At 50.4% G+C, this 24044-nt stretch overlaps 1 protein-coding gene across 1 annotated transcript in view; it reads left to right on the top strand.

The window, feature by feature from the left end:
- The window catches only part of LOC134048162 (hydrocephalus-inducing protein homolog), a 76072-nt gene that overhangs the window by 14199 nt on the left and 37829 nt on the right, over positions 1-24044 (top strand). Inside the window, exons 10-23 of the mRNA XM_062499761.1 lie at positions 2974-3166; positions 4230-4329; positions 5517-5635; positions 6818-7041; positions 9467-9534; positions 13177-13409; positions 14120-14220; positions 15466-15601; positions 16049-16213; positions 19766-20004; positions 21120-21378; positions 21662-21692; positions 22050-22150; positions 23503-23646. Of these exons, the coding sequence (XP_062355745.1) occupies positions 2974-3166; positions 4230-4329; positions 5517-5635; positions 6818-7041; positions 9467-9534; positions 13177-13409; positions 14120-14220; positions 15466-15601; positions 16049-16213; positions 19766-20004; positions 21120-21378; positions 21662-21692; positions 22050-22150; positions 23503-23646 (2113 nt within the window). The remainder of the gene's footprint in view (positions 1-2973; positions 3167-4229; positions 4330-5516; positions 5636-6817; positions 7042-9466; positions 9535-13176; positions 13410-14119; positions 14221-15465; positions 15602-16048; positions 16214-19765; positions 20005-21119; positions 21379-21661; positions 21693-22049; positions 22151-23502; positions 23647-24044) is intronic.

Raw genomic sequence — 24044 nt, 5'->3', positions numbered from 1 at the left:
CTGAGTTGCCAGCCCCTCTTTCCAAAGGTGATACACCTACTTCCACCCCCCCCCCCCCCGCTTAGTTCCTTCAAAAGTTCCTTGCCCATCCAGGCTGGTTGTGTTCCCTGTCAGCTCATCTTTCAGCACACAGGGACAGTCTGTTCCTGTGCCTCCAAGACTTCTTTCTTGAAGTATGTCTATCCTTCCTGGACCCCTTTGCTTTTAAGGGCTGTTTCCCAAGGTACTCTCCAAACCCGTCTCTTGAACAGGCTGAAGTCTGCCCTCCAGAAGTCCAGAGTGGAAGTTTTGTTGATGCCTCTCCTTGTTTCACTGAATATTGAGAACTCTTTCACAGTCACTGTACACCAGACAGTGGTGAACAGATGAAGTTCATTAGTTCTTAGGGAATCTCCTGCTGATATCCAGTATCTGGGTCCCAGGGAGGCAGCAGACTTCCCTGTGGAATGGATCTGGTCAATACACAGGGCCCTCAGTTCCCCTTACAGGGGAGTCACCCACTACCCTTCTTTTCTTCTTAATACTTGAGGCTGTGATCTGGCTGACAGACAAAGTGCAACTGGGACATTCTCCAGACAGAATTTTTTCTTTAGTGTCATTTGCCTGACCCTCTGGATGCAGGGCCTCATACCTATTCTGTCAGGGCACTGGGTAGGTGATAGGGGTCAGGATATAATTTTATTGCCTCTCCAATAGAGAGCCATTTCCATTCCCCACTGTCTCCTAGGTCTCCTCCTTCTGCCTGATTGCAACAAGGGCAAGGCTCCTCTGACTCCTGCTGAGCTTCTCTCAGGGTTGGAAGGGTGTAACTCCACCAGTTAATTTCTGTTTTGCTCTCCCTAATGCTCCTCAGCCTTTGCACTTCCTCCTAAAGCTTTGCCTCCAGACAGAGCAGATCATTCACCTGCTGACACTGCACGCAGGTGTCTTTTGCACTATCCTCTGATATTAACACCAGGCTCAGACCCTCCTTGCAGCCAGGGGCTGGACAGCTGAGTCCTTCCTGGGGGGTTCTGTTTGAGTTAGTACACTCTTGCTGGCAGAAGCAGCAATGGCTTTTGATCATTTGTAAACCATTGCTGGGGGGGGAGGGGGGGGAAGAAAAAGAAGAAAGAAAGAAAGAAAGAAAGAAAGAAAAGAAAGAAAGAAAGAAAGAAAGAAAGAAAGAAAGAAAGAAAGAAAGAAAGAAAGAAAGAAAGAAAGAAAGAAAGAAAGAAAGAAAGAAAGAAAGAAAGAAAGAAAGAAAGAAAGAAAGAAAGAAAGAAAGAAAGAAAGAAAGAAAGAAAGAAAGAAAGAAAGAAAGAAAGAAAGAAAGAAAGAAAGAAAAAGGCAATCACCTCTCAACCAGCCAAAAGACACAATCCACTACACAACGAGGGTGGATGGCTGCACCCTTTCTGCTCAGCTGCTTGCATGAACTGAAGTGCAAAATTGAAAAAACACCACACAAACTGCTGTGCCAAAACTGCCATGTAAAAACTGCTGTGCCAAAACTGCCATGCCAAAAAACTGCCATGCCCAAAACTGCCTTGGCAGAACTGTTGTGCCAGAACTGCCATGTCCAAATTGCCAAGCTCCAGTTTCCTTTGGGTCAGGTTGCTCACACTCCCCAGAGTAATTTAAAATTGCCTCCAAAGCACCAGGAGATGGACCCTCACCCACTTGAATGGCTGGCAAGAGGATCCTTTAGTGCCCTGGACTTCTTGGTTTTCCACTGTTCTCTATCTACTTAGACAGCATCTCACTTCCATACAAGCTCCCTGTGCTAAAAGAAAATCCTCTTACCTTCTCTGGCTACTTTCCTGGGCTGTTGATTTCCATTTTTTCTCATTTGGCTGCCTCAGCCTGAATGCCAGTTGATCCACTTTTCCCTCTGAAGCAACTAGGTTTCCCCAGGGTAAATTTCCAACTGGTTTTGGTTTTGTGGGTTTTTTTCCCAGTTACATCTGTCCACATGCTAGTTAAACTATCACCAGGACATTTTCTCCTTCCTTCCTTCCTTCCTTCCTTCCTTCCTTCCTTCCTTCCTTCCTTCCTTCCTTCCTTCCTTCCTTCCTTCCTTCCTTCCTTCCTTCCTTCCTTCCTTCCTTCCTTCCTTCCTTCCTTCCTTCCTTCCTTCCTTCCTTCCTTCCTTCCTTCCTTCCTTCCTTCCTTCCTTCCTTCCCTCCATCTTAGGGATGGTTTTATCTCCAAGACCACTGTCCTGCTGTCACAGAAGCTTCTGAGATCTCAGAGCAGAGAGGACTTGTTTATGAGAGGAGGTAGTGCAAGATCCTTTCCCTCTCAGGACATTCTACTACCATGTACTGGCATGGGACCCAAAAAGCTCTGGATCATGAAAAGGTCTCTCCAGGAGTTTGCTGTCTCCCTCCTGCACAACAAAGTCCCTCGCTCTCTCAGAGCCTCTCTTTTCATCCATATAAAACCTTGAATGTCACTGAAGGGGTGCGGTGTCTCAATTAATTGATTTCCTTTGGAAGTGCTCTGGGATGCTCTTGTGAAAGACAGAGTAGGGAACAGGCCAGGTCCAAAATGGAAGAAACAAAGAGTGATGCTGGTAACACGTAGCTGCAACCCAGAATTGTCTCCCCTTCCCAGGGAAGTCCTGCAGTGGACACTCCGTGATCTTTATCTGCCTCCCCACAGCAGCTCAGGGGTAGGAAAAGCCAGTTGAGGTGCCTGGTGGATTCTCCCTCAGTTTTGGCAGAGGCTTTGAGCCAGGGGGTTCTTCTGAGGGGTGCTGGCTTTCCAAAACTCTCCTGAGCTTGCAAGTGTACAGTAAAACTACCTGCTGTGCCAGTGAACAAGTTATCCTCTCATTGATTTGGGACCCCCGTGGTTTGGGGTCAGCACTTGCTGGGGAGCTGCTGCTGCTCCTCCCCAAGTGCTTTGCTCTCCTGCACTCAGACTTCTCTCTGCAAATGCGTGGTTTATTAAATGATCTGCTGGCTTTGTCTCTCCCTGTGGCTGCAGGCAGTGCTATTTTCTGCAGCCACTGACAGAGGTATCGCTGGAAAACTTCATTGAGGAGAAGAATATAGAGCAGGAGAAGGGCTATTGTGAAGATAAAACTGCCCTTGTGAGCCACACAGTCCAGGAGGAGATGGCAAAGGTGAGAGAAGACCCCATGCTGTTCTCCGATGACATTTTTTCCATTGAACCAGTGGTAAGTGATAGCATTTTCCTCCTCTTCCTCCTCCCTCTCTTCCTCCTCCCACCCTCCCTCCCAATCCTCCTGGATGCCGATGCACTCACTCAGCAGATCCTCAGGTGGATCCATGTGCTGGGAGGAAAGACATCAAGTCTCTGGTGTGGCTGCAGAGCTCGCTGCTAAAAGCAGTTCTGCCCTGCAGGCTCAAGGCAGGGAGCCTGACAAGGCTGAGCTCTGCTGCCAGGGCTCCAGCTCAAGGGCACTCGTTGCGTGTCCTTGCACTGTCCACAGGGTCCAGTTCTTGTAGGTACGTGGTGTGCAGGGTTTAGCAGAGGGTGTTGGAGCTCTGCCAGTTCCCATCTTGACCTGAAGCATGCAATGGTTTGCTGGGAAAAGGAGGCCAAATTCAGCCCAAGGTTAATCCTAGAAATGCCAATCCCTTCCTGCATCCATGACTTGCACTATTTCTGAGTCTCCCTTCCTGTGTCATCTGTGAGCCTGGACTCAAGGCTGGAAGGTCTAAATGGGCCTTTTGAGTTCTCTTGCACACAGGGACAGAAAGCCTTTCCTGTTTGTGCAAGCAAACCCCCATGTCCTCCCATCTGCCAGAGCCCTGATTCTGAGTATTGGTATTGTGAGAGATGATGAATGCCTGGTGCCTGCACAGTGCAAAATCCCTTCTCATCCTGGAGTAAACCCTAGAATAATGCCAACCTCCGCTTTCTTTCAGAACACGTGAAACTATTCTTTTTATTTCCAAGGAAGGGGATCATGTTCTCTTCTTGAGAAGAGCCACCAGTGCACAATGGCAGTTCCACACTGCTGTAGCTGACAGCAGCATGATGTGACCAAGAGCTTGTGTCAGAGCAGTAGGATTGTTGTGGAGAGTGGGAGCTGATCAGCTGAGCATTAACACACACTTCCAGCACTGTGTTGAGCTGGGTTTGGAGTGTTTCCTTGGGCTCCTTGTGTTGTTCATTCATCATTGATGCTCTAAATAAAGGCTTAGAGGACTGAGGTTGAAAACAAGAAATGTGAAGTTGGAAGATTAACGTTTTGCTGTCTCTTTGTGCCTTAGGAGGGAGAAATTGGGCCGAACTGTTGCACCAAAATCAAGGTGACCTTTAAACCTGTAGAAGCACTGGAGTATCGAAGTGTGGCTTACTGCAACATCTCAGGTACAGCTCCTTTCCCCTGCTTGTCTCACCCACAGTGAAGCCATGGTGCAAGCCTGAGCCCGCTGGGCTCCCCTGTAACTGCTGGGAAGAGTCCCTGCTCAGCAAGGCAGAGCTGGCACATTCCCACTGTCCCTGCAGCTTCCAGGGAGTCTCTCGTGCAAGGCCAGGGCTCAGAACACCTGTGTCTGGATTACTGATCCCAGAACAAGCCAGGCAGTGCAGGGAGACGTTTTCATGCCATGACTTTGCCAGCATTTCCACAAAGGGCAAAGAGCTACAGAGCAGAACAGCTTTAGTGAACCAGCACTAAGCCCCTCTAGACCACTGACCTCCAGGATGGGTCCATTTGACATGGATCCATCATCAGGCAGTAGGAGCTGAGTTAGAAATGTGCTCCCTGCCCCTGGATCACATCCCACTGCCCAGACACCAGCAGACCAGAGGTGGCTGAGCCCTGCTGAGCCCAGGGTGTTTGTAGAAGGACCACCCTCAGCCAGCAGCTTCTTCTCTCCCTGTGTGGGAATTGTCGCCTTGCAGCTCTGTCTGTGGAAATAGAACAGAGTGCCGAGTGTCAGAAGTTGAGGGCTTTGGCAACAAAGTTGTGTGCTACTGGGCTAGACAGTTTGGCAGTTGCCAAACCATGAGCTTTGTGCCTTCATTGAATGGATTTCAAAGCTCCTCTAAGTGCATGAGAAGGAAAGCATAGAATCTTAGTAAGTTAATGATATTAAGGATGGAATGGACCTTAGTGGCAAGACCAAGTAGCTCCAAGCCCCATCCAGCCTGGCTTTGAACACTTTGGGGCTGGAACCTCCACAACTCTCCTGGGGAACCTGCTCCAGTGTCTCCCCACCCTCACAGTACAAAATTTCTTCCTAATATCTAACCTAAACTTCCTTTCTTTCAATTTTCCCCATTACTTCTTGGCCTGTCACTACAAGATATCAGGGATGTTTTAAACTCGGCAGATGGGTGGCTAAAATTGGAAAGCAGCCCAAGGAATGGCTTAGAAATTGGAAGTCAGCCCCAAGGAATATCTCACAAGGGAAGAGAAGAATCCAGATCTTCTCCTGTAGCAACAGGAGCTGGTTGCATCTAGCTCAGAGTCAGGGACTAGCATTGAGGCAGCCTGGAAAATGCAGTATAACAGAGAGAATTATTGTACTGAAATGGACATCTCTCCCCAGGCCGAGAGAGCAGGCTGCCCCTGCACCTCATAGGGGAAGGCCAAGGACCCTTCGTTGAACTCAGCTCTCATACACTGAACCTTGGGAACATTTTTGTCAACACCCCCTACGTCTATGAGGTGAGCAGCAGGCCTAGGGATGGATCCTGATGGCTCCTGAGGCAGCAGCAAGCCTGGTGGATCTGTGGAATTCCTGCCAACCTGGCTAGTTGTGAGCAGGGAATATTTGATGTACTGGTCAAATCTGGGAGGTCAGGAAGGTGTGTCTGTTGTTCATGAAACCCCAATCCCTGCTTTTGTGTGGCCTTCCTTGGGGATCAGCTGGGAGGCTTCCTGCAAAACAGCCCCCTGGCATATGAAACCAGCACTGGGTTCAAAAAGCTGCATGTTCAGAGGCTTTTGTGGCAGCTCCAGACACAAGGCACCTTTGTACTGAGCTGTTCAGAAGCAGCTGGAACAAACTGGCTACGTTTGAGCTTCGGTCCATTGCAAACGATTTTCAGTCAGGTGTCTCCTGCTTATTCCTGGAAGTCACAGGAAAGCCATCCAGCCCTCTGGCTCAGTGCTGGCCCTTTCAAAGGGCTTGGCAGTTCTTCCCTTGCTGACCAGTCCCGCACCACACTTCAGCCTTGGTGCATCTCTGACTCTAGAAAGAGAAGAGTGTTCCTAGGAATAAAGCAAAGGATTTTTCTACCTATTTGCCTTCCCCCTCCCCGCCACAGTAGTGTCAAGTTTGCAAAAGAAAACGGAGAACAACTAAAAGAGGTAAAAAATGAGGCACTACATCATGCTAGACACTTTCAAGAGCTTGGCTGTGGAAGAGAAAGACATGCTGAGTTTTCTTACCAAAAGATGGTGCTGTCTATACATTTTGATGCTGATGCCTCATTTTCAATGTATTGTTTTCATGATATGGGACAAGGTGAATGAGTAGATGGTACTGCTGGAGCTCTGTTAACTGGGGCAGCAGCAGCAGCTCTGTGGTGATTCACTGTGCAGCTGCAATCACCCCATGCTGCTCTCAGGGCCAGGTCTGAATGAGCTTGCTGATGCTGACCAGAGGTGGACTGCTCTGTGTCCATGGGATAGCCCCAGAGTGACTCTGGTTATGTGGAGTTACCACTGCTTTGCATGCAAACCCAAAGGCAGAACTTGTCCTGTTGTATTTTTTTGATTTCTGCCATTCAGCATCACAAAGCATCTTCTGCTGCTTTTTCTGGGTGTTAATTGTGTCATTAGACAACAATTCACACAAAGGGAAGACTGCACGTGCATTTCCGTTTTGCTTTCTTGCTGCTGCAGGTGAAACTGATTAACCAAGCACCTATTGATGCTCCCTTCACCTATATCTGTACAACTGCAAACGTGGGCTACTGCTTCAAGTTTGCACCTGAGGAGGGCATCATTGCACCAGGTGGGATCCAGACCATCCAGATCTCCTTCAATGCCACCGTACTGGGGAGGTTTGAGGAAGAATTCCAGTTCAGTGTGGCTGGATCTCCTACGCCTGCAATCCTGACAATCAAGTAAGGACTCTGGGAGCTTGCTGGGCACATCTGTAGCTGTCTCTGGGACATCCCCCACCGACCTCATTTTGGGGTCAGGAAGAGAAGAAAAGTGCTGCCTGAGGTCCTCATCTCTCCTCTGATTGTGGCATTGCCTTAGGGGGGAGGTGCCTGCTGCCCTGTGTGCTACCTGAGAGCTGGAATGACACCTCCCTGCAGGGATCTCCCTCTGCCTTGGGCCATAGCAGGCAGTGGGAGGGATCAGCTTTGGGCAGTAGCTGCTCTGGGATGTCCCACCTGAACACCCAGCAAGGCTCCCAGGGCTTTGGAGATGGGCCAGCCTGGGTGATTCTGCACCAGCAGCAGTGATTTTAAAAACTTCTGTGAATAATCCATCCCAAATGGGCAGCAGCAGCCTCACCTCTCATGGTCATGCTGTGGGGGACAATCTGTGCTCCCAACTCCTGTGCAGAGAGTGCTCTGGTACCTCCTTTCCACAGCCAGGAAAGGGCTGATCCCGTGGGCTGGTGCCATTGCAAGAGATAATCCTGGTCCAGTAGAAGGGAGAAGGGGTGATAACAGGGGAGGCCGAGCTCAGTCCTCAGGACCACAGCAGCATGAGGGCTTGTCCCTGCTAGCCCGAGCCATGTGCTGGAAGGATGATGTAGTGTAAGCAGGAAAGCTGATGCTGGCTGCACTGGAGCTTTGGAGCTGGGCTGTTGCTGTTGGGAGGCCCTGGATCAAGGCAGCAAAGAAACAAAAACAATCTGCAGTCCATTATACCAATGAGATAAGGGAGATGGATAAAAAAGGACAAGCAAGTGATCACTTAGCAAGAGAAAAGTGGTGAGTAGGTCTTCCCACAGTAGAGAAACAATTATGCTGGCTTTGTCTTTGGAGTACTGCTTTTTTATTTTGGAAATTAAGAGGGAACCATCCACCATCAAATGATTGATTCTCCTCTGTCCCTCCCCCAAAGTGGTCACAGGATGTTATTGCATAAGCAGCTTTCTCCTTGAGCAAGGGCAGGTGTGCCCTGTTGAGGTGTGTAGAGCAGAGCCAGTGGCAGTCCCGTGAACACAACAGAAGGCACAGTTCACTGGTCCTGGATTTTTAACCAAAGGCCGAGTGGGCATTGATTGGCATCAGCCATGAAATAAACTCGTGAGTGTTGTGCAGCTTCAAGTGCTGATTTCAGTGGATGTTGGGGCCTGTCTGCTGAGTTCAAGCACAGCTGAGGTGGTGTGGTAGATTCAGGACATCCACGTCCTGAACGGATGAAGTGCAGTAGCTGTTGGCTGTGCCAGCTGGTGCACTTGTGACAAGCTGATCCTTTCCTGAAGCGATGCACTTCACTGGGCTCCTCTGAGAACGAGCTGTGCTTTTTGGAGCCCCGAGCACACTTGCTAAAAACAAAAAGTTGCTGACAAAACAGGCGAAGGGCAGGTCTTTGTATGGAAATCCGAGGAAAGTTTTATTGGGTCTTGAAGGCAGTCCAGGGACAAAGACAAAACAGGGTTGAAGGCAAAGGGTTAACTATGGGACGAAAGAGGCACGTCCTGAGGATCAAGGTCCTATAGGGACAGGGAAAAGCAGTGCAGAGGAGGGGCAGCCAACCAGGGGAACCAACAGGGTAACAGGGCTGGAGCAATATGGGCATATCAGGAGCAATAGCGATCAGGAGAAGGGAGAACATTCTAGGAGGAATAGCAATGAGGTGAACAGGGGCTGGACAGGGGTGGAACAACTCTACAAGCCAAGAGAACTTCAGACATCACCATGTGCCTGCAAAGGCCAATGGGAGGGAGGTACTTCTCACCCCAGCCTGGAGGGGTGTTTCTCCCTGCCTGCTCCTGCCCCTCCAGAGCTGAAGCGGTACAGCCCCAGTGGCTGGCTCCTGAGCCTCCGTGCTTTCCTCTAGGATTCATCTGTTGACTGGGTAGAATTGTTGCTGCTGTTTCCAGAGAATTCTTGAGGCTCCCTTGACTCCATGTCTCAAAACTCTGTAATGATTGTGTAGGTTAAAATCTGCTGAGAAAGTTCCTCCATGGGAACACCAGTTACAGTTAAGAAGCAGCAAAGCAGGGAACCTGTGGCTGGAAAGGCTGGTTACAGAAGTTTGTGGGGACACCTTTATGTCTGTCATCTTACAGATGGGGAAACTGAGGCACAGAGCCATGTCTGGGTGTGTGTTCAGGGTCCTTCATGGGACCACCAGCAACTTGGGGGCTTTTCCTGCCTGCCCTGTGCCCGAACCCCATCCGTGGCTGTGGCTGCTAGCCACTTGGGCTTTAGCTGCCTCCTGTCCACATGACACTGTGCTGAGCACATGGTGGTGTGTTGATCTGAAACCCACAGTGCCCCCGACTAGGTTTTCTGCCCCCAAGCCACTACAGCCAGACACTTTGCAATTGCCTTTAACCAAGCCATTTCCTCCTCATCGCAGGGGACATGTCTGTGAACCGACTGTACACTTCAACGTCGATGAGCTCAACTTCGGTGACATTTCCTTTGGTGAGTGTTCCCTGGGCTTAGACACAGCATGAGGGATCTGTGCATTCCAAAGTGGACCACTTGAACGTGAAGGCATCCGTCACTCATGTTCTACCACTGCAGCAGCCTCTTCAGGGTGTGAACTCCAGGACTGCTTGTGCCTCAGGTAGCATTTTGCCATTGTGAGATCAAATAGTACCAGGGAATAGAAAGGCATTATTTTCTGGTGTCTCCATCCTGGTGTAAAAGACAAGATGTCTGCCAAGAAAGGAGGGAATCTTGCTGAATGGGAAGATGACTCCCTCCCTCCAAATTATTGTACCTGTGGAATTCCAGGGCTTCCAGGCAAAACTATGGGAAAAGGAATGACAGTTCTTTACTAGAATATAGCAGAACAGCACAAACAACAAGGCAGTAACAGAAGTTTCCAACCAGCCAAGTACTGTTTTTCCCCTTTGGTGTAGTTACGATCACAGGCAGGAGGAGCTGTGGGATCTGGCAGGGCAGTGATCCCCTCCCAGCTGGCAGGGAAGGTGTGGGAAGGTGTGGGAAGGTGTGGGAAGGTGTGGGAAGGTGTGGGAAGGTGTGGGAAGGGAAGGGAAGGGAAGTTCCGGGAAGGGAAGGGAAGGGAAGTTCCGGGAAGGGAAGGGAAGGGAAGTTCCGGGAAGGGAAGTTCCGGGAAGGGAAGTTCCGGGAAGGGAAGGGAAGGGAAGTTCCGGGAAGTTCCGGGAAGTTCCGGGAAGTTCCGGGAAGTTCCGGGAAGGGAAGTTCCGGGAAGGGAAGGGAAGTTCTGGGAAGGGGAGTTCCGGGAAGGGAAGGGAAGTTCCGGGAAGGGAAGTTCCGGGAAGGGAAGGGAAGGGAAGGGAAGGGAAGGGAAGGGAAGGGAAGGGAAGGGAAGGGAAGGGAAGGGAAGGGAAGGGAAGGGAAGGGAAGGGAAGGGAAGGGAAGGGAAGGGAAGGGAAGGGAAGGGAAGGGAAGGGAAGGGAAGGGAAGGGAAGGGAAGGGAAGGGAAGGGAAGGGAAGGGAAGGGAAGGGAAGGGAAGGGAAGGGAAGGGAAGGGAAGGGAAGGGAAGGGAAGGGAAGGGAAGGGAAGGGAAGTTCCGGGAAGGGAAGTTCCGGGAAGGGAAGGGAAGGGAAGGGAAGGGAAGGGAAGGGAAGGGAAGGGAAGGGAAGGGAAGGGAAGGGAAGGGAAGGGAAGGGAAGGGAAGGGAAGGGAAGGGAAGGGAAGGGAAGGGAAGGGAAGGGAAGGGAAGGGAAGGGAAGGGAAGGGAAGGGAAGGGAAGGGAAGGGAAGGGAAGGGAAGGGAAGGGAAGGGAAGGGAAGGGAAGGGAAGGGAAGGGAAGGTGTGGGAAGGGAAGGTGTGGGAAGGGAAGGGAAGGGAAGGGAAGGGAAGGGAAGGGAAGGGAAGGGAAGGGAAGGGAAGGGAAGAAGGAAGGGAAGAAGGAAGGAACTCTGCAAACTCACGGGCAGCAGGGGATCTCCGCAGTGCCAAACAGCAGCAGGCAGAAGCAGGGAAGGCAGGCGAGTTTGATGATGGTGCTGAGCTGCAGCCTAGTGAAGTGCTGGGGACAAGCACTCAACCTCCCACAGCACCACACGGCTGAGCTTCCCCATCCCCGAGTGGAAGGAAGGAAAGGTCCGCTCCCTGCAAAACCTCAGGTCCCACTTCAAAACTGCCCATGGCATCATGCCATAACTCCCAAAAAACCATGAACAGAAAAACCCACCCCCCCACAGCCAAAACCCCCCAAACCCCTATCCCCTTCCCAGACCGAGAGGGAAATTCACTACAAAGGCTAAACCCATAACAATGAAGTTCATGAACTTTTCAAGAAAACTAATTGCCTTTCTTGAGCTGCTTATTCCCGACTCTACATCACCCCTGAGGCACTTGTTAAGTTGCTTTTTGAATCAATGAAGCAAGAAAGGCAACAGGTTCTGTAATAGCAGATTCTTGCTGCTTAATCCGATTTCATTCCTGAGGTCTCTTCAGCTGAAGGCAGCTGTTGTAGTTTTGCTTCTTTTTAACTGTTGATTGCTGTCTGCATGTGGTGACCTCAGTCTCATTGGAGGTTTTGAAATCTGTGTTTGTCCTTCTTGTGGCCTCTCTTGCCTCCCTGCTGGAGTCACTGCTGGAGCTGGCACTGATCACTGTTGATGTGCACAAAGAAGCCCTGGGCTGTGCCCGCAGTTGTTTTTTCCCCCCATCTGTGTTCAAATGACTCTTGGTGAGCAGGCCTGGAGAGAAGTCTCCTCCCCACCGAGCTGGCCAGCCAAGCCAGATGTCCACTGCAGAGCAGGTTGTGGCTGGTGTCCGGGCTCTGCAGGACATCCTCACCGTAGCAGCGTGCACTAGAGGGTGAAGTGCCGCTACCTTCCTGAAAAGTGCCTTTAGTAGAAGGCGGTCAGGCAGGCACACAAACACACACTAAGTCCACACGGCCGCAAGGAGCAGAAAGGAGCCCACGGAGAAAAGACGAGAGGGATCCTCTGTATGGAGTTCTGATGGAGGTTTATTGTAGCCACACACCAAAGGGGTCCAGGAGCAGAAGAGCCAGAAAAAAGGAGGGTCGAGGCTTAAGTACAAGGCAAGAGGGGGCAGAGTAGAACACGAGGGTCCAAGGGGCTGAGAGCACAGGGGCGGTACAAAGGTGGGGCAAAGGGCAACAACCAACAAAGAAATGGGGGTGGAACACTGTGGAAAATTTGGGCCAATGGGTAAAGAGGGAAAGGAGAACTTTGCAGAACTGGGGAGGACATTAGGGATGACATAACTGGGGTACATTAACATAGAGGAGCAAAGAATTGTGGGGAGAATCCCTTTTTGTCACCCTGGGTTAAATGCCCTTTAGACGTCTCCTTGTCTTTCCTTCCAGGGCATGGAGATTGGTATCTCCCTGGCAGGCCCCTGGGTCTCCACGCTTCACCATGTGTGGCTGTATCTCTGGCTTTCCAGCAGGGAAAGCAAATCTCAGAGCTAAAGCGGGGTAAACACTTGCAGGCAGCAATCACAGGGAGCAGCACGGGTGTGATGTCCGGGTTTTTTGGGATGAGGTGGGACATGTTACTAATTGCTAATCTCAAAGCAAGGCTCGGGTTTGCCTCCAGCTGAGTGGGCTCTGAGATGTCACGTGCTCAGTGTGTTTGGCCCAAACCAAGAGATGCCTTAAGGATCCTGCAGAGAGAAACTGCATTAGGGTGCTTTGCATCATATTCTAGTTCCTGATTCCATCCTCACTTTCTTTGATGTAGCTTCTCTCAATGACGACTCACTGTTTATGTATCTTAAAAATTGTGAGAGTGTTGGCAGACTTAACAGGGAATTTTACAGCTTGGATTTTCAGAGTAAATGCTTGGTGTGGGTGCACACTCATCAGTGGGAAATAACTGGTGCCGGTTTGGGGCAGGTGAGGGAGCTCCTCCCCATCAGAGAGAAGCTTGCAATACTCAGCAGGGCTAAGAGTGGGCATTTTCAAGGCTGCAGTCTGGAATCAGCATCAAAGAGAACTAAATGACAATTAATTTCTCATGCAGCTTCTCGGTGAGCTGTAGTTCAGACAATAAAGAGCTGAACTCCAATGACACTTTAATCCTACCAGGATATGCACACCAGGAGTCATGACATAACTGGTGCCTAAATGGAATTTTATGTCCTTTTCCTAGGCTTTCCGTACACCATGACCTGTTGCCTCACTAACCCCTCCCCAGCATCCCTGAGGTTCAAGCTCCGCATGTCTGACGATGGCACTCAGCCTGCTGTTAGTAGCTTTGATCAAATACAAAAGCAGAGTGACCCATCCTGGAGGCAGGGAATTCATTTTTATGTGGAGCCAAGGGAGTTTACAATGAATCCCAGCCAAGGGACCATCGCTCCCCAGGGACACCAGGATATCAAGGTATGGGAAGAATCCAGCTGAAGCTTCACTGCAGTGTGGGAGGGCTTTAGCTCTGCTGCCAGCTTTGAGCATCGTGTGAGTGAGATCTGCACTGGCGTGAGGCCTCTGTTAGCTGGGTTAATCGGGACGCTCCTGAAGAAGCACTGTTTTGTTTCCAAAATCGTACGCCGAGATCACATACAAACAAAAAACTCTGCAGCTATGAACTGCCCAGCACCTGCTGGGCCACACTTTGCCCTCAACTTCCTGCTGTAAAGCTGATTCTGTGCAAGTCAGCAGATTTCCTCTGCATTTATGTCATTGTAGTGAGATGAAAAATTGGCCCCTTAATTTGAATACAGTGGTGTGTAGAGCTTTCGTCTAATGTTTTAATTTATTTGACCTATACCCTGATAGCAAGGTGTGTTTAACAAATCTGGTATCGCCAGGAGTCTTTTGTTACTCTCAGAGACTGTGCTCTACACATGGACCAGCAGAAGAATTAAGGCAAAATCCTCCCTCTCCTTTAGCATGAAAAAAGAACTGGAGGATATCACACGTGGGTAACGAGCTTTTGTATGGAGGAATTTACTCCTCTCCTCTCCTCTCCTCTCCTCTCCTCTCCTCTCCTCTCCTCTCCTCTCCTCTCCTCTCCTCTCCTCTCCTCTCCTCTCCTCTCCTCTCCTCTCCTCTCCTCTCCTCTCCTCTCCTCTCCTCTCCTCTCCCACCAGGTGACCCTGTGTTCCAACACCGTGATGGATTTCTGCCGGAGAATGCTGGTGGACCTGGAGGGTATTGGCAATGGAGTGGCATCAGTGACCATCATGGCCAGGTACCAGCACTTCCCTGGCCTCCCCCAGCACGCTGCCTTGACCTGGATTTTCTGGCTGGAGCTGCCAAGGAGACGTGTTGTTTAATGACCTCATGTTCTGCCCAGCCGGATGAGAGAACAGCAGTGCTTGGAAAGCAGCCTGTGCTGAAAAGCACCCCTGCTCACAGCCCAGCATGGTCCTGGGCCTTTTTCTAAAGGGACCAGGAATGATGTGATTTATTGGCCTGGTTTTTGGTGCTTGAAGTGGAAGAAATTTCCCGGGGGACTCCTCTCGTCCTTCCTGCAAGAGGTGGAGTTGTGCTGGGTTGTAACCAACCTGCACTGGTTTGGGACACACCAAGCAGCTTGCTGAGAGTCAGGGCCTGCTTCTGTTAATGAGGGCACGTGACCGTGGGGAAGTGGCTCACAGCAAGAGTGGTGAGGGCAGGATCTTACAAGGGGGAAACAGCCCTTGAAGTGACAGGCCAGCTCTTGTTTTTCTCCTTGCCTCTGCTTCCCATTTTGAGCGTTAATGTTCTCAGACTAAAACCAAAAGTTGTTCTTGCTGCAGCTGCATTCCATTCTGCTATGCTGCCGCAGGCGTCAGTTTAATGACAAGAGAGATGCAGTTCCCTGGTGCTGTTCCCTCTCCCAGGCAGAGCCATCCAGTCAATGCCTGGGCTGCATTTTTTTTAAGCACGTGCAACTGGAAACAGGCATAGACCTGTGGACTGAAGGACTGAGGGAGATGTAGGAACTGGGAAGGGGTGATCACCCACTCTGCAGGACAGGTGGTGTCTCATGCCCTCCAAGGTTAGGGCAAATTGTTGAGTTCTCAGGCAGGGCAACAGTGCCAAGGGAGAGAAGGGAGTCATTTTTATTGAGACACTAGAGTCGTGTGTTCCTTGAGCCTTGGTGAGCACTGCTCCTTGTTGGGAAGGTTCCCCCAGAGCTCATGGATCACTGGAACTGTTACAGGAGTCCTTGTAAGCCTTCTTGGGTAAAGGAGGGGCTGAGGCAGCTGTGGGACAGCTGTGCTCTGCTTGGGGCACTTGGCAGTCTCTGGGTGCTGCCTCTCAGGATTTGCCCCTCCTTGACAGGACATGTTTGAGTGGGAAGACTTTGAAGGCAATTTATCAGTGTCGGGCTGTTAAACGTCTATTTGACAGTGACAAACGTGTTATGCTCCATTTCACAATCTTCGAGGGTAAACGTTCCCCATCCTCTCAGTATCTCTGATTCCCCTGGGGTCATCTCATTGCCCAGATGTCTCGTTCCTGAGCTGCGAGTGTACCCTCACGTCCTGCTGTACGACGAGTGCCGCCTCAAGGTGCCCTACGAGAGGAAGTTCCTCGTTGTGAATAACACCGACCTTCCTGGCTGCTACGGGCTTATTCCCCAGGTTTGGCATCACATGCGCCTCCTTCTTGCAAATATTACTGAGGAGATTATTGCAGGGGAAAAGGGTTTGGATAAGTCCTTGCTGGTTTCTATTCAGTCTTAAAGATCTGCTGAGAGCAGGATCCTACCTGAATGTAAACTTTAGGATGCAGTGTAATCTCCTGAGGAAACAGTTTATGTTTTAGTCTTCAGGGTCTTTTCTTGTGGGACACCTTAGAGGGCTGTGAAAAGCTGCTGCACACACAGACACCCATGCCTGTGTTGGCAGCCTCCTTGCAGGTCCCCCTGAGGATGCTAAGCCTACAATTCTTGCATCTTGTTTCTGCCTTTTATCTTTGCCCTGGGGATTTTTAAAAATGTGTGTAAGTTGCCGTTGTGGTGGATGTTAAGGAGTTTGAAATTTCTTCAGAGGTCCCTCCTAAATTGCATTTGATTCTGTCCCTTCTAGAAACGCAAGGAGGACACTCCTGTGTTCTACTCCAGCCCCAAACCCTGTGGGATTGTCCAGCCTCACAGCATCGCAGAGATTCCAGTTACAATCGAAGTCCAAACATTGGGCGAGCATCGCACCAGTGTTCTTATCAGCGTGTTTGGGGATGAGAGAAACCCACGGGTGAGTGCAAGGGGAGATGTGTGCCTTTGTGCAACTCGTCCTGGCAGGCTGCAAAGGGTATGGGGATTGTTCTGGGGAAACCAGGCACAGGCTGCTTTGGAGGACAGGAGGGATTGGTGGCATAAACAGCTCATGCCTTATAGGTGGTAATCTCAGTGTCTGACACAGAAAGTAGCTCATCTAAGCTGGAATCGAGGATAATTCTAGTTAATTAACCTTTCAAATGCTAGTAACTTTGGAAACATCTGTTATAAAATGTCTTGTCATCTCTCTGAGCACAAAAGAAGATGTCAGAAGACTTCTGGGAACCTTGAGCTTTCTCTGAAAGAAAGGAAATGTGACATTTGAAGAGTTGTTGCAAGGATTTCAACTTCCATTAAAACCTATGCAAATGAGGATGCCAAATTCCCTGGATGGCACCAATCATCTGAACCTGGGCCACTGTGGCCCTGCACAGAAATCAGTCACCAGGAAGGACTGGCAGTGCAGGCTGTGCCAGTGAACCTGAAGTTGGACAAAACAGTTGTTTCAACTCTCAGGCTGCTTACCTTTTAAGCTGAGTCTCTCCCCACCACAATAACTAGTTGTTCAACTGTCTGCCTGGTCTTAACCTGACATTTCTTCCAAAGCTTTTCCCTTGGGGCCAATAATTTGTACTTCGAAGGTTTGTCTTTACCTTGACCCTTTTGAATTAGGAGGTGAATGTGTAACTTTGTTTTCTTTTCCAAAAGCCCAGCATTTCAGCAGGAGAGTGGTAGCTGTCCCTAAAGAAGTAACTTAGGCAGTGTTGAGCTGCTTAAGCTTTTCTAGGTTTCCCTGTTGAGGTTTGTTTTGGTTTTTCAAAAAATCTTTCTTGCTTGCTTCCTGGAACAGAGACAAGAATTACAGAGCACTGGACAGCTGGCAGACATCTACCCGAGTCCAAGGCTGATAGAGTTTGGCATGATCCCAGCACTACAGCCTAATTCACAAACTTTTACCCTCTTCAACAAACGTCTTGTCCCTACAGACTTCAGGGCAGAGATAGTAAGTATCTGTGGGGCTGTTTTCCAGGGAAATTGACTGGTCAGTAGCAGCCATTACTTGGTTTGTAGATGCAAGCTAGATCGCCCTGTGTGAGAGGAGGCAAGATACTCCAATATTCCATCTGAGCGAGGCAAGAGAAACCTGGCTCTGGAGGTTTTAGCTGGGGCACCGCTCAGTGAAATCAGGGGCAGAGATGCTGGAGCACAAATTAGTCTGGGTTGTGTTGACAAGTTCTCCCTTAATTTTACGGAAGGCCTTTAGCTGGGTGTGTCACAGTTTTGGAGCTCTGAGATCAAGAGAAACCTGTGGTCCTTTGCTCCCCGGAGCGCATGGATCGCCGTAATGGTTTCCCTACATTTCCCTAGGGGTTCCATCTATCCATTTGCTTTGTGCCAAACTGCTGTTACTAGAGGAGGGCAGGCTACAAGGTCTGTCCTCAGACTGCTTGCGGGGAGGCAATTTTCACAGCTCCTGTGGGTCGAGCCAGTTGGGCTGTCCACACAAAGACATGTCTGGGGGTTGTGCACCCCCACATCCTATGGTCTCTGTGCCTGACACGGTGCCAGAGCTGCTCAGCCAGCTCCCGAGCCCATGCCCAGAGTGGCTGCTCCCCGACCAACGCTGGGCTGGGTAGCAGGAGGGCAGGGCTTGCTCTCTACAGCACGCAGATACGTGGAAGCGTGGAGGACAGAGGCAAAGAGAAGACAGGGATCTTCCCTGTGGAACCCAAGGCAGCCTATTCCAAGGAAGGCCCAGGCACAATAGACACAGACACTGAGTGTGCAGGAACTTTTATACAGGGGAGGTTCTAGGGGAGGGTACAAATCCTCAAGCAATAGGGGGAAGATTGGGGAGGAGCACAAGGCAGGGTTTACAATGCTTTAACCAATGAGGAAACACAGGGAGAGGGAGCAATTCAAACAAACCCATGGGGCTTCAAAGCTTAGGGGATTGCCCAAGGGGATTTCCAAAGCAGGGGCTTGGCACAAGGAGGGATTGACAGCTTGGCAGGGGGAAGGGCAAAGAACATTCCACAGCAAGGGGCAGGTACAATGTGGGATTGACAATTCAGGAGGAGGAGGGACAGAGAACATTCTGTAACAAAGGGGAGGTCTTAGGGAAGATTGACAACTGGGTAGGAGGGTACAACTTGGACTAGACCAGCAATAGAGGGGGGAACAGGGGCAAACCATTAAAGAAAAAACACACCGCAACATGTGCCGCTGAAGAGCATCTTTGGGGACCAGCTGCAGAGAAAGGCAGCTCCTCAATATGTGGAGGTTGCATTGGGCAGAAGGAGCTGGGGCTACTCCCCAGGCAGGGGGAGCAGGGCTGGTGCAGCCAGTGGAGGGCTTGTAGGCTGGGGCTGGGACTGGGGGGATGACTGATGGAGGGGGTGATCTGTGAGGGGGTTGAGATTTGTTCTTCTTCACGTTGGGTGTGTTGAACTTGTGGAGCTGGTTAAAACCTGATACTACGGACTTGTTTGAGTCTGTGGATAAAGCATCAGGCCGTGTGGGAGAGTCCAGGCTCAGCCTCCTGGGCCAAGGAGGAGGGCCGTGAACTTTCCTCTTGCTGCTTTTCCAGCTGTTTGGGGATAAATGTAACCTTAAAGTGAGGGATTTTTCCAGGACAGCTTTCTCTAGCTCCACAATGAAATTCTGCTTTCAGCCTGTGCAGGGAGCAATGCACCTTGGCTGGGTGGGCCTGGCGTGTCAAGGATGGGTTTCACAAGCTCGTACCAGGGCCGGACCTGCAGAGCTGTGTCCGTGCAGCTGTGCTGCTGCAAGGCCTTTCCTCCCTGCCTGGGGCAGCTTCCCACTCTCTTGCCCAATCCATGAAGTCCATGAGAAAGCAGATGAAGAGAAGAGTGGTGGGAAGAGTGGGCCATGTCCACACGGCGCATGTTATCCAGTTTCCTTTTTGCTTCCTGCTTTTCTGCCCTGCTGTAACCATTCAGAGGTGACTTTTCCAAAGCAGAGGGCACTGGGGCGCCTCTCTACAGCTGATGATAAGTGGGAAGTGAGGGCTTCAGTCCTTCAGGGGATGTTGAGAAGCACTGATGGCCCCTTGGGAAAGAACAGTTTGGTGCTGGGGTTTTGCTGAACTGGTTTTGCGGAGTTAATTCTTCAGGCTCTCCGCAGTATCCTCCAGCTCTGTGGTTTCTGGAGTGGGATTTGAGCAGTCCTGGCTTCCTCTGGCCTCGAGCCTTCGTAAGAAGCCACGAGAGACAAAGCAGCTTTCCTTGGCACATAGTGCAGAGAAAGACTGGGGAAGGAACAGTCTCCTGTGGAGGAGTGTCCCGTCGGTCGGGCAAAACTGGGATAATTAGGAGAGTCTGTTAAAGGAGGGGGAAATACAGGTTGTATAAGCTCTGCTGTTTCCCGATACTATAGCTTAAATTTAGGGAAATTAAGCCCTTACGATTTTTTATCCTCCCCTCTTTATTCTTTCCTTTTCTTATATCCCCCAGAACACCAGGGTGTGTCATTTCCATCCTAAATGCGTAATATGCTTTTCTTACAGGCCTGCAAACCCCACTGCTATGTCATTGAACCCAGAGAAGGAGTGATCCCCGCTACGGGTGATATTCCTGTGACCATCACAGCAACGTTGGATGACACTGGGATTTTTGCTGACACTATTCAGCTTTTCATTGGGAACAGCCTTTGGACCACCTTCATGTTGCTGGCTGTGGGCACCGGCACCACAATTGTCATGGACAAACCATTCGTCCCAGAGCTCAGCTTGGGACACCAGTTCAGGTAGGAGATCTCTCCACTGCCACCTCTCCTCCTGTCTCAACAAGGAGCAGTTTTGCTGTAGTTCTTCAGAAAAGATCTTCTTCAGTTTACAAGCCCTGACACCTTCCCCAAAGGCAGAGACTCCTTTAGAAACATGGGATGGCCAGTTGAATGTTGTTAGATACCCTCAAAAGCCACTGAAAGGGAAACCAGTTGCTAAATGGCCAGTGAATTGTCTTTAGTTCTCATACATTGTCCTGACTTGACCAAGTAATGCTCTCACAGGCTCCCCAGAACAAAAGGTTCTGAAATGGTGCCCGGATGAGGCCGTCCCTCCATGTGGCTGAGGGACCAAGGGAAGATGGCATCACAGCCTTCCCTTCCAAAATGGTGCCTCTCAGGCAAGCAGGGGCCCTGGGAACAAAGAGACAAGAAAGAGGGTGAGAACCCCCAGCAGGAGGGCAGGAGCTCTCAGAGCAGTTCCAGAGGCAGATGGAAACTTGCTGGTTTGTGTGGGGTCCACAGCACCGCTGCTGCCGCTTCCTTGTGTTGTTCGTGGGCTCTGCTGCTGCCCTGCTCTGCCCAGGACCTCGCTTGGTTTTTTGCTGCCAGCAGAGTTTGCAAAGTTCACTTTAAAACAGCTTCTAATTGCGAAATGCATACCAGTGCAAAAGTTTCTACAAATGGCTACCAGTGCAATCCAAAGGTGCTATGAACCTGGAGGAGAGTCCCTGCTGCCCTGGTTTCCGGTCCTGGAGCAGGCAGATCATTTTTACCAGCTTGCTGGGATCATCCAGAAAGTGCCTCTGAGCTGGCTTTTAAAAATGCCTGCAATCACACCCCCACACACAAAAGGTCCCCAAGTGCAGGATCTCAAAGATTCAGTAACGGTTTTGGATGTAGAATACAATTATACAATATACAGTCACAGTATGAAGCACCCCAGAACAAGCATTTTGGAGGAAAAACCAGGTCCTGAAGGGCACCTTATCAGACACTGTTTCTGATCCACATTAAGAGTTGGAAATGCAGACAGTCTCCAAGCTATTAACACCTCAGACTGCTCACTGGGAGCACTCTGTTGACCAAGGAAATAGCTACTCCCATACTGTTTTCCATCCTGGCCTCTATTCTAGGCTCGTTCCCTGTATTTGTCGGTTCAAAGTAACAAACAGGGGCCACCATTTCCATCGGCTCTTCTGGAGTGTGGAATGTCACAGCCCCCCTAAGAAGAAGGGCCAGAGCATCCCAGCCCTCAGTAGCCCCCTGGCCGAAGATGATTGCCAGAGCCCCAAAGGCACCAGCCCCGTGTTTGGGCTGGAGCCACTGTCGATGGAGCTGCAGCCGGGCGAGTCTGTGGACATGGTGCTGCGAGGCTTCTCCCCCATCGAGCAGGTGAGGTCCCCACCAAGGGCTGAGCCTGGGGAGCCATCAGATGCCCTCCCCTGGGCTTGTTCCACATTCCTTGACACTTGCCTGGGGAAATGAGCAGGGGCCTTCAAGAAACTGGTTTAAGGCCACACGTTCCTGTGGCAGCACCAGTTGCTTTCCTTGCTGGCCACCATCAGACCAGCTAAGGCTTTCTTGTGATTCCACAGCTACAAAACCCAGGGCTGATCCCAAAGCAGGGGCGGAAGGAAATGTTGCCCTTTTGAGGCAAACAGTGTTTCATGCTTAGTCAGCAAAGAAGGGCAGAGAAATAACTTACAGTTAGACTAGGAGCCCAAAAAGAAAGTGAATTAAAAAAGTGCCAAGCGGTTTATCTGGGGTAAAAGCAGAATAAAAATTAAGCCGTGTAAAGGGAAGGAGTTTCTCACAGGTGCCTTTTGTGGTTTCTGAGTGCACTGTTAGGGACAACTGAGTGGAGAATAAAGAAGCTACTTCACAGCAAGAAAAAGGCACAGTGGCCATAACTCTAAGGCAACAATAGGGCCTGTGGTGGGTGGTGGGTGCTGAGCCAGGGCAGGGCATTGTCTGGATGCTCTGCCACCACCCAGCAATGACAAGAGACCCTTGCATGCAGGAGGTGCAGGATTATGTGATGTGTGAAGCTGTCACTGGGACAGCCAGCAGGACAGAGAAGATAATGGAAACCACCATTACCTGCAAGTTTATTGATCCCTCCATAGAAATATCAGCCAGACAATTCTCTTTCTGGGTGGAGAAGGTAAGTTTCTGGATTGCATCCTGACATTTAACAGCATGGCTGAGGGGGGGGGGGGGGGTGTGTGTGTGCTTGTGTTAAAGCCCCTCTTTACCCTTCCTGAGGCACTTTGTGAAGTGAGTGAAGATACTTTTAGGGATGAGAGTGGTATTTAACTTCCCCAACGTAAAATTGCAGTTACAGCTTCACTGCCATTGGGGATTGTGGCCACTTCCAGAGAAATGCCAGTCTCTCTGCTCAGTGTAAAGGGAGGTTTTTCAGGAACCTCCAAGGCACAGGGATGTCTGTACCCCGATGCTGTAGGGAGGCTGGGAAAAATGGAGATTCCTGTGAATTCCTCAGGCTGACAAGGAAAAACCCATCATCTCCTGTGTCTCTTTGCCTTCTCTGCTGTTGGCATGGATGCTTTATGATATAGCTATTTGGTATAGCTCTGTGCATTTCCCTGAGCCTCACCTGCTTCAAAGGACCCCCAGACATCCTGCAGCTGCAGCGATGATAACACTGAGGCAGAGCAGGTGTCCTTTAGTCTCTGGATCCCAACTCCAGCATCACCTTTTCCTCTCCTGACAGTTGTCTGAAAAAGAGAGGATGTTTCATTATTTGGTGTCTGTAGTTTCAGGCCTCTCTTCCAATTCCTAGGCTTCCACTGAAGTACAGAATCCCTGGAACAGGCAGTTCAGGTGTAACTAGAAGCTTTTCAGCTCTCCCTGATTCTGCCTGGCTTCTGCTTGATGCCACACACACAAACTGATTCATTGCATGCCATGGCACAGCACCTGCCTGATATCAGTACATGCAGAACTAGTTTCCCAAACTCTCTGGTTTCTGTAAACCGTGCAGGAAGCCCATCACTATGGATAGAGAGGAAGGAGGAGCCTAGGCTGCTCATAGCTTTGAGACCAGACACTGTGTCCCTGTAGCAGGGGCTGCAGGACACATGTTGCAGATGAACTGCTTTGATGAGGCTGCTAGAGCCATTAAGGTTGCAAGAAATGTCTGTATGTGAGTGATGACCATCTACTGCTGTTCTGCCCAACAGAGAGACAAAACTGGAGACAAATGGTCTGGATTAACTTTTCTGATTTAGATCTTGTTTAAGCAGTTGCCTCCTCTCAGGGGGCTATTCCCTCATCCATGTGTGGGAGTGTTTCCCTGTCCCCCAGGGAATGCTGTGGTTCTAAACATGAAAAGCATCTGCTTTAAAGAAAAATCTCCTGGAAGGGTAGAAACAAATAGAAGGGGGAAATAGAGATGTATGCACTTCTGGGGCTGAAAACTGTGAGATGCAGCAGAAGCAGAAGGAGGTCTGTGGCTAGCTGAGGCTTCTTTTTCCTTGTCTCCCGTTTCCATAGAAACCCAGTGATGATGTCCTGACTCTGCAGTACAAGCCTTTGGCTTTAAAGAACACCTGCTTGCTGCCACTCGACCTTATGCTGGACTTGGAGCAGCCGTTTCTGCTCTGCGATGCGGACCAGCAGCCCCTCCCGGATGGCCAGGTGAGCAGCCCTGGACTCCTCCAGTGGGGTCTGAAGAGGAGGGATGTGGTGGTGCCTTTCTGTTGGGAGAGCCTTGAGTCAAGAAGTTTATTCTGTAGTGTCAGCAGTGGATTGGCCTGAGCTGCATCAGCAGAGCTGCTGAAGGAATCAAAATCTTATCTGAATTGAGAAGGTCCATCCTGGCTTTAAGGCACAAGGAGAAGGAGCAGGCAACTAGGTCTGGGCCAGCCATGCAGTAAAGGTGTCTCCTGGAAAGCATCCCAGCTCTCCAGCAGCCACCCCCTTGTCTTGCTGCTGAGCACAGAAACATGGGCTTGAGGGAATCCTGGACTAGACTGCTGTGGCTGCAGTCACAGTGTTGCTGTAAAAGAAATGCACGATGAACCAAGAAGCCCATG

The sequence above is a fragment of the Cinclus cinclus genome, chromosome 11 (genome assembly GCF_963662255.1).
Source record: "Cinclus cinclus chromosome 11, bCinCin1.1, whole genome shotgun sequence".
NCBI classification, from domain to species: Eukaryota; Metazoa; Chordata; class Aves; order Passeriformes; family Cinclidae; genus Cinclus; species Cinclus cinclus.
Note: the sequence above shows the minus strand (reverse complement) of the source record. Positions and strands in the feature narration are given on the sequence as shown.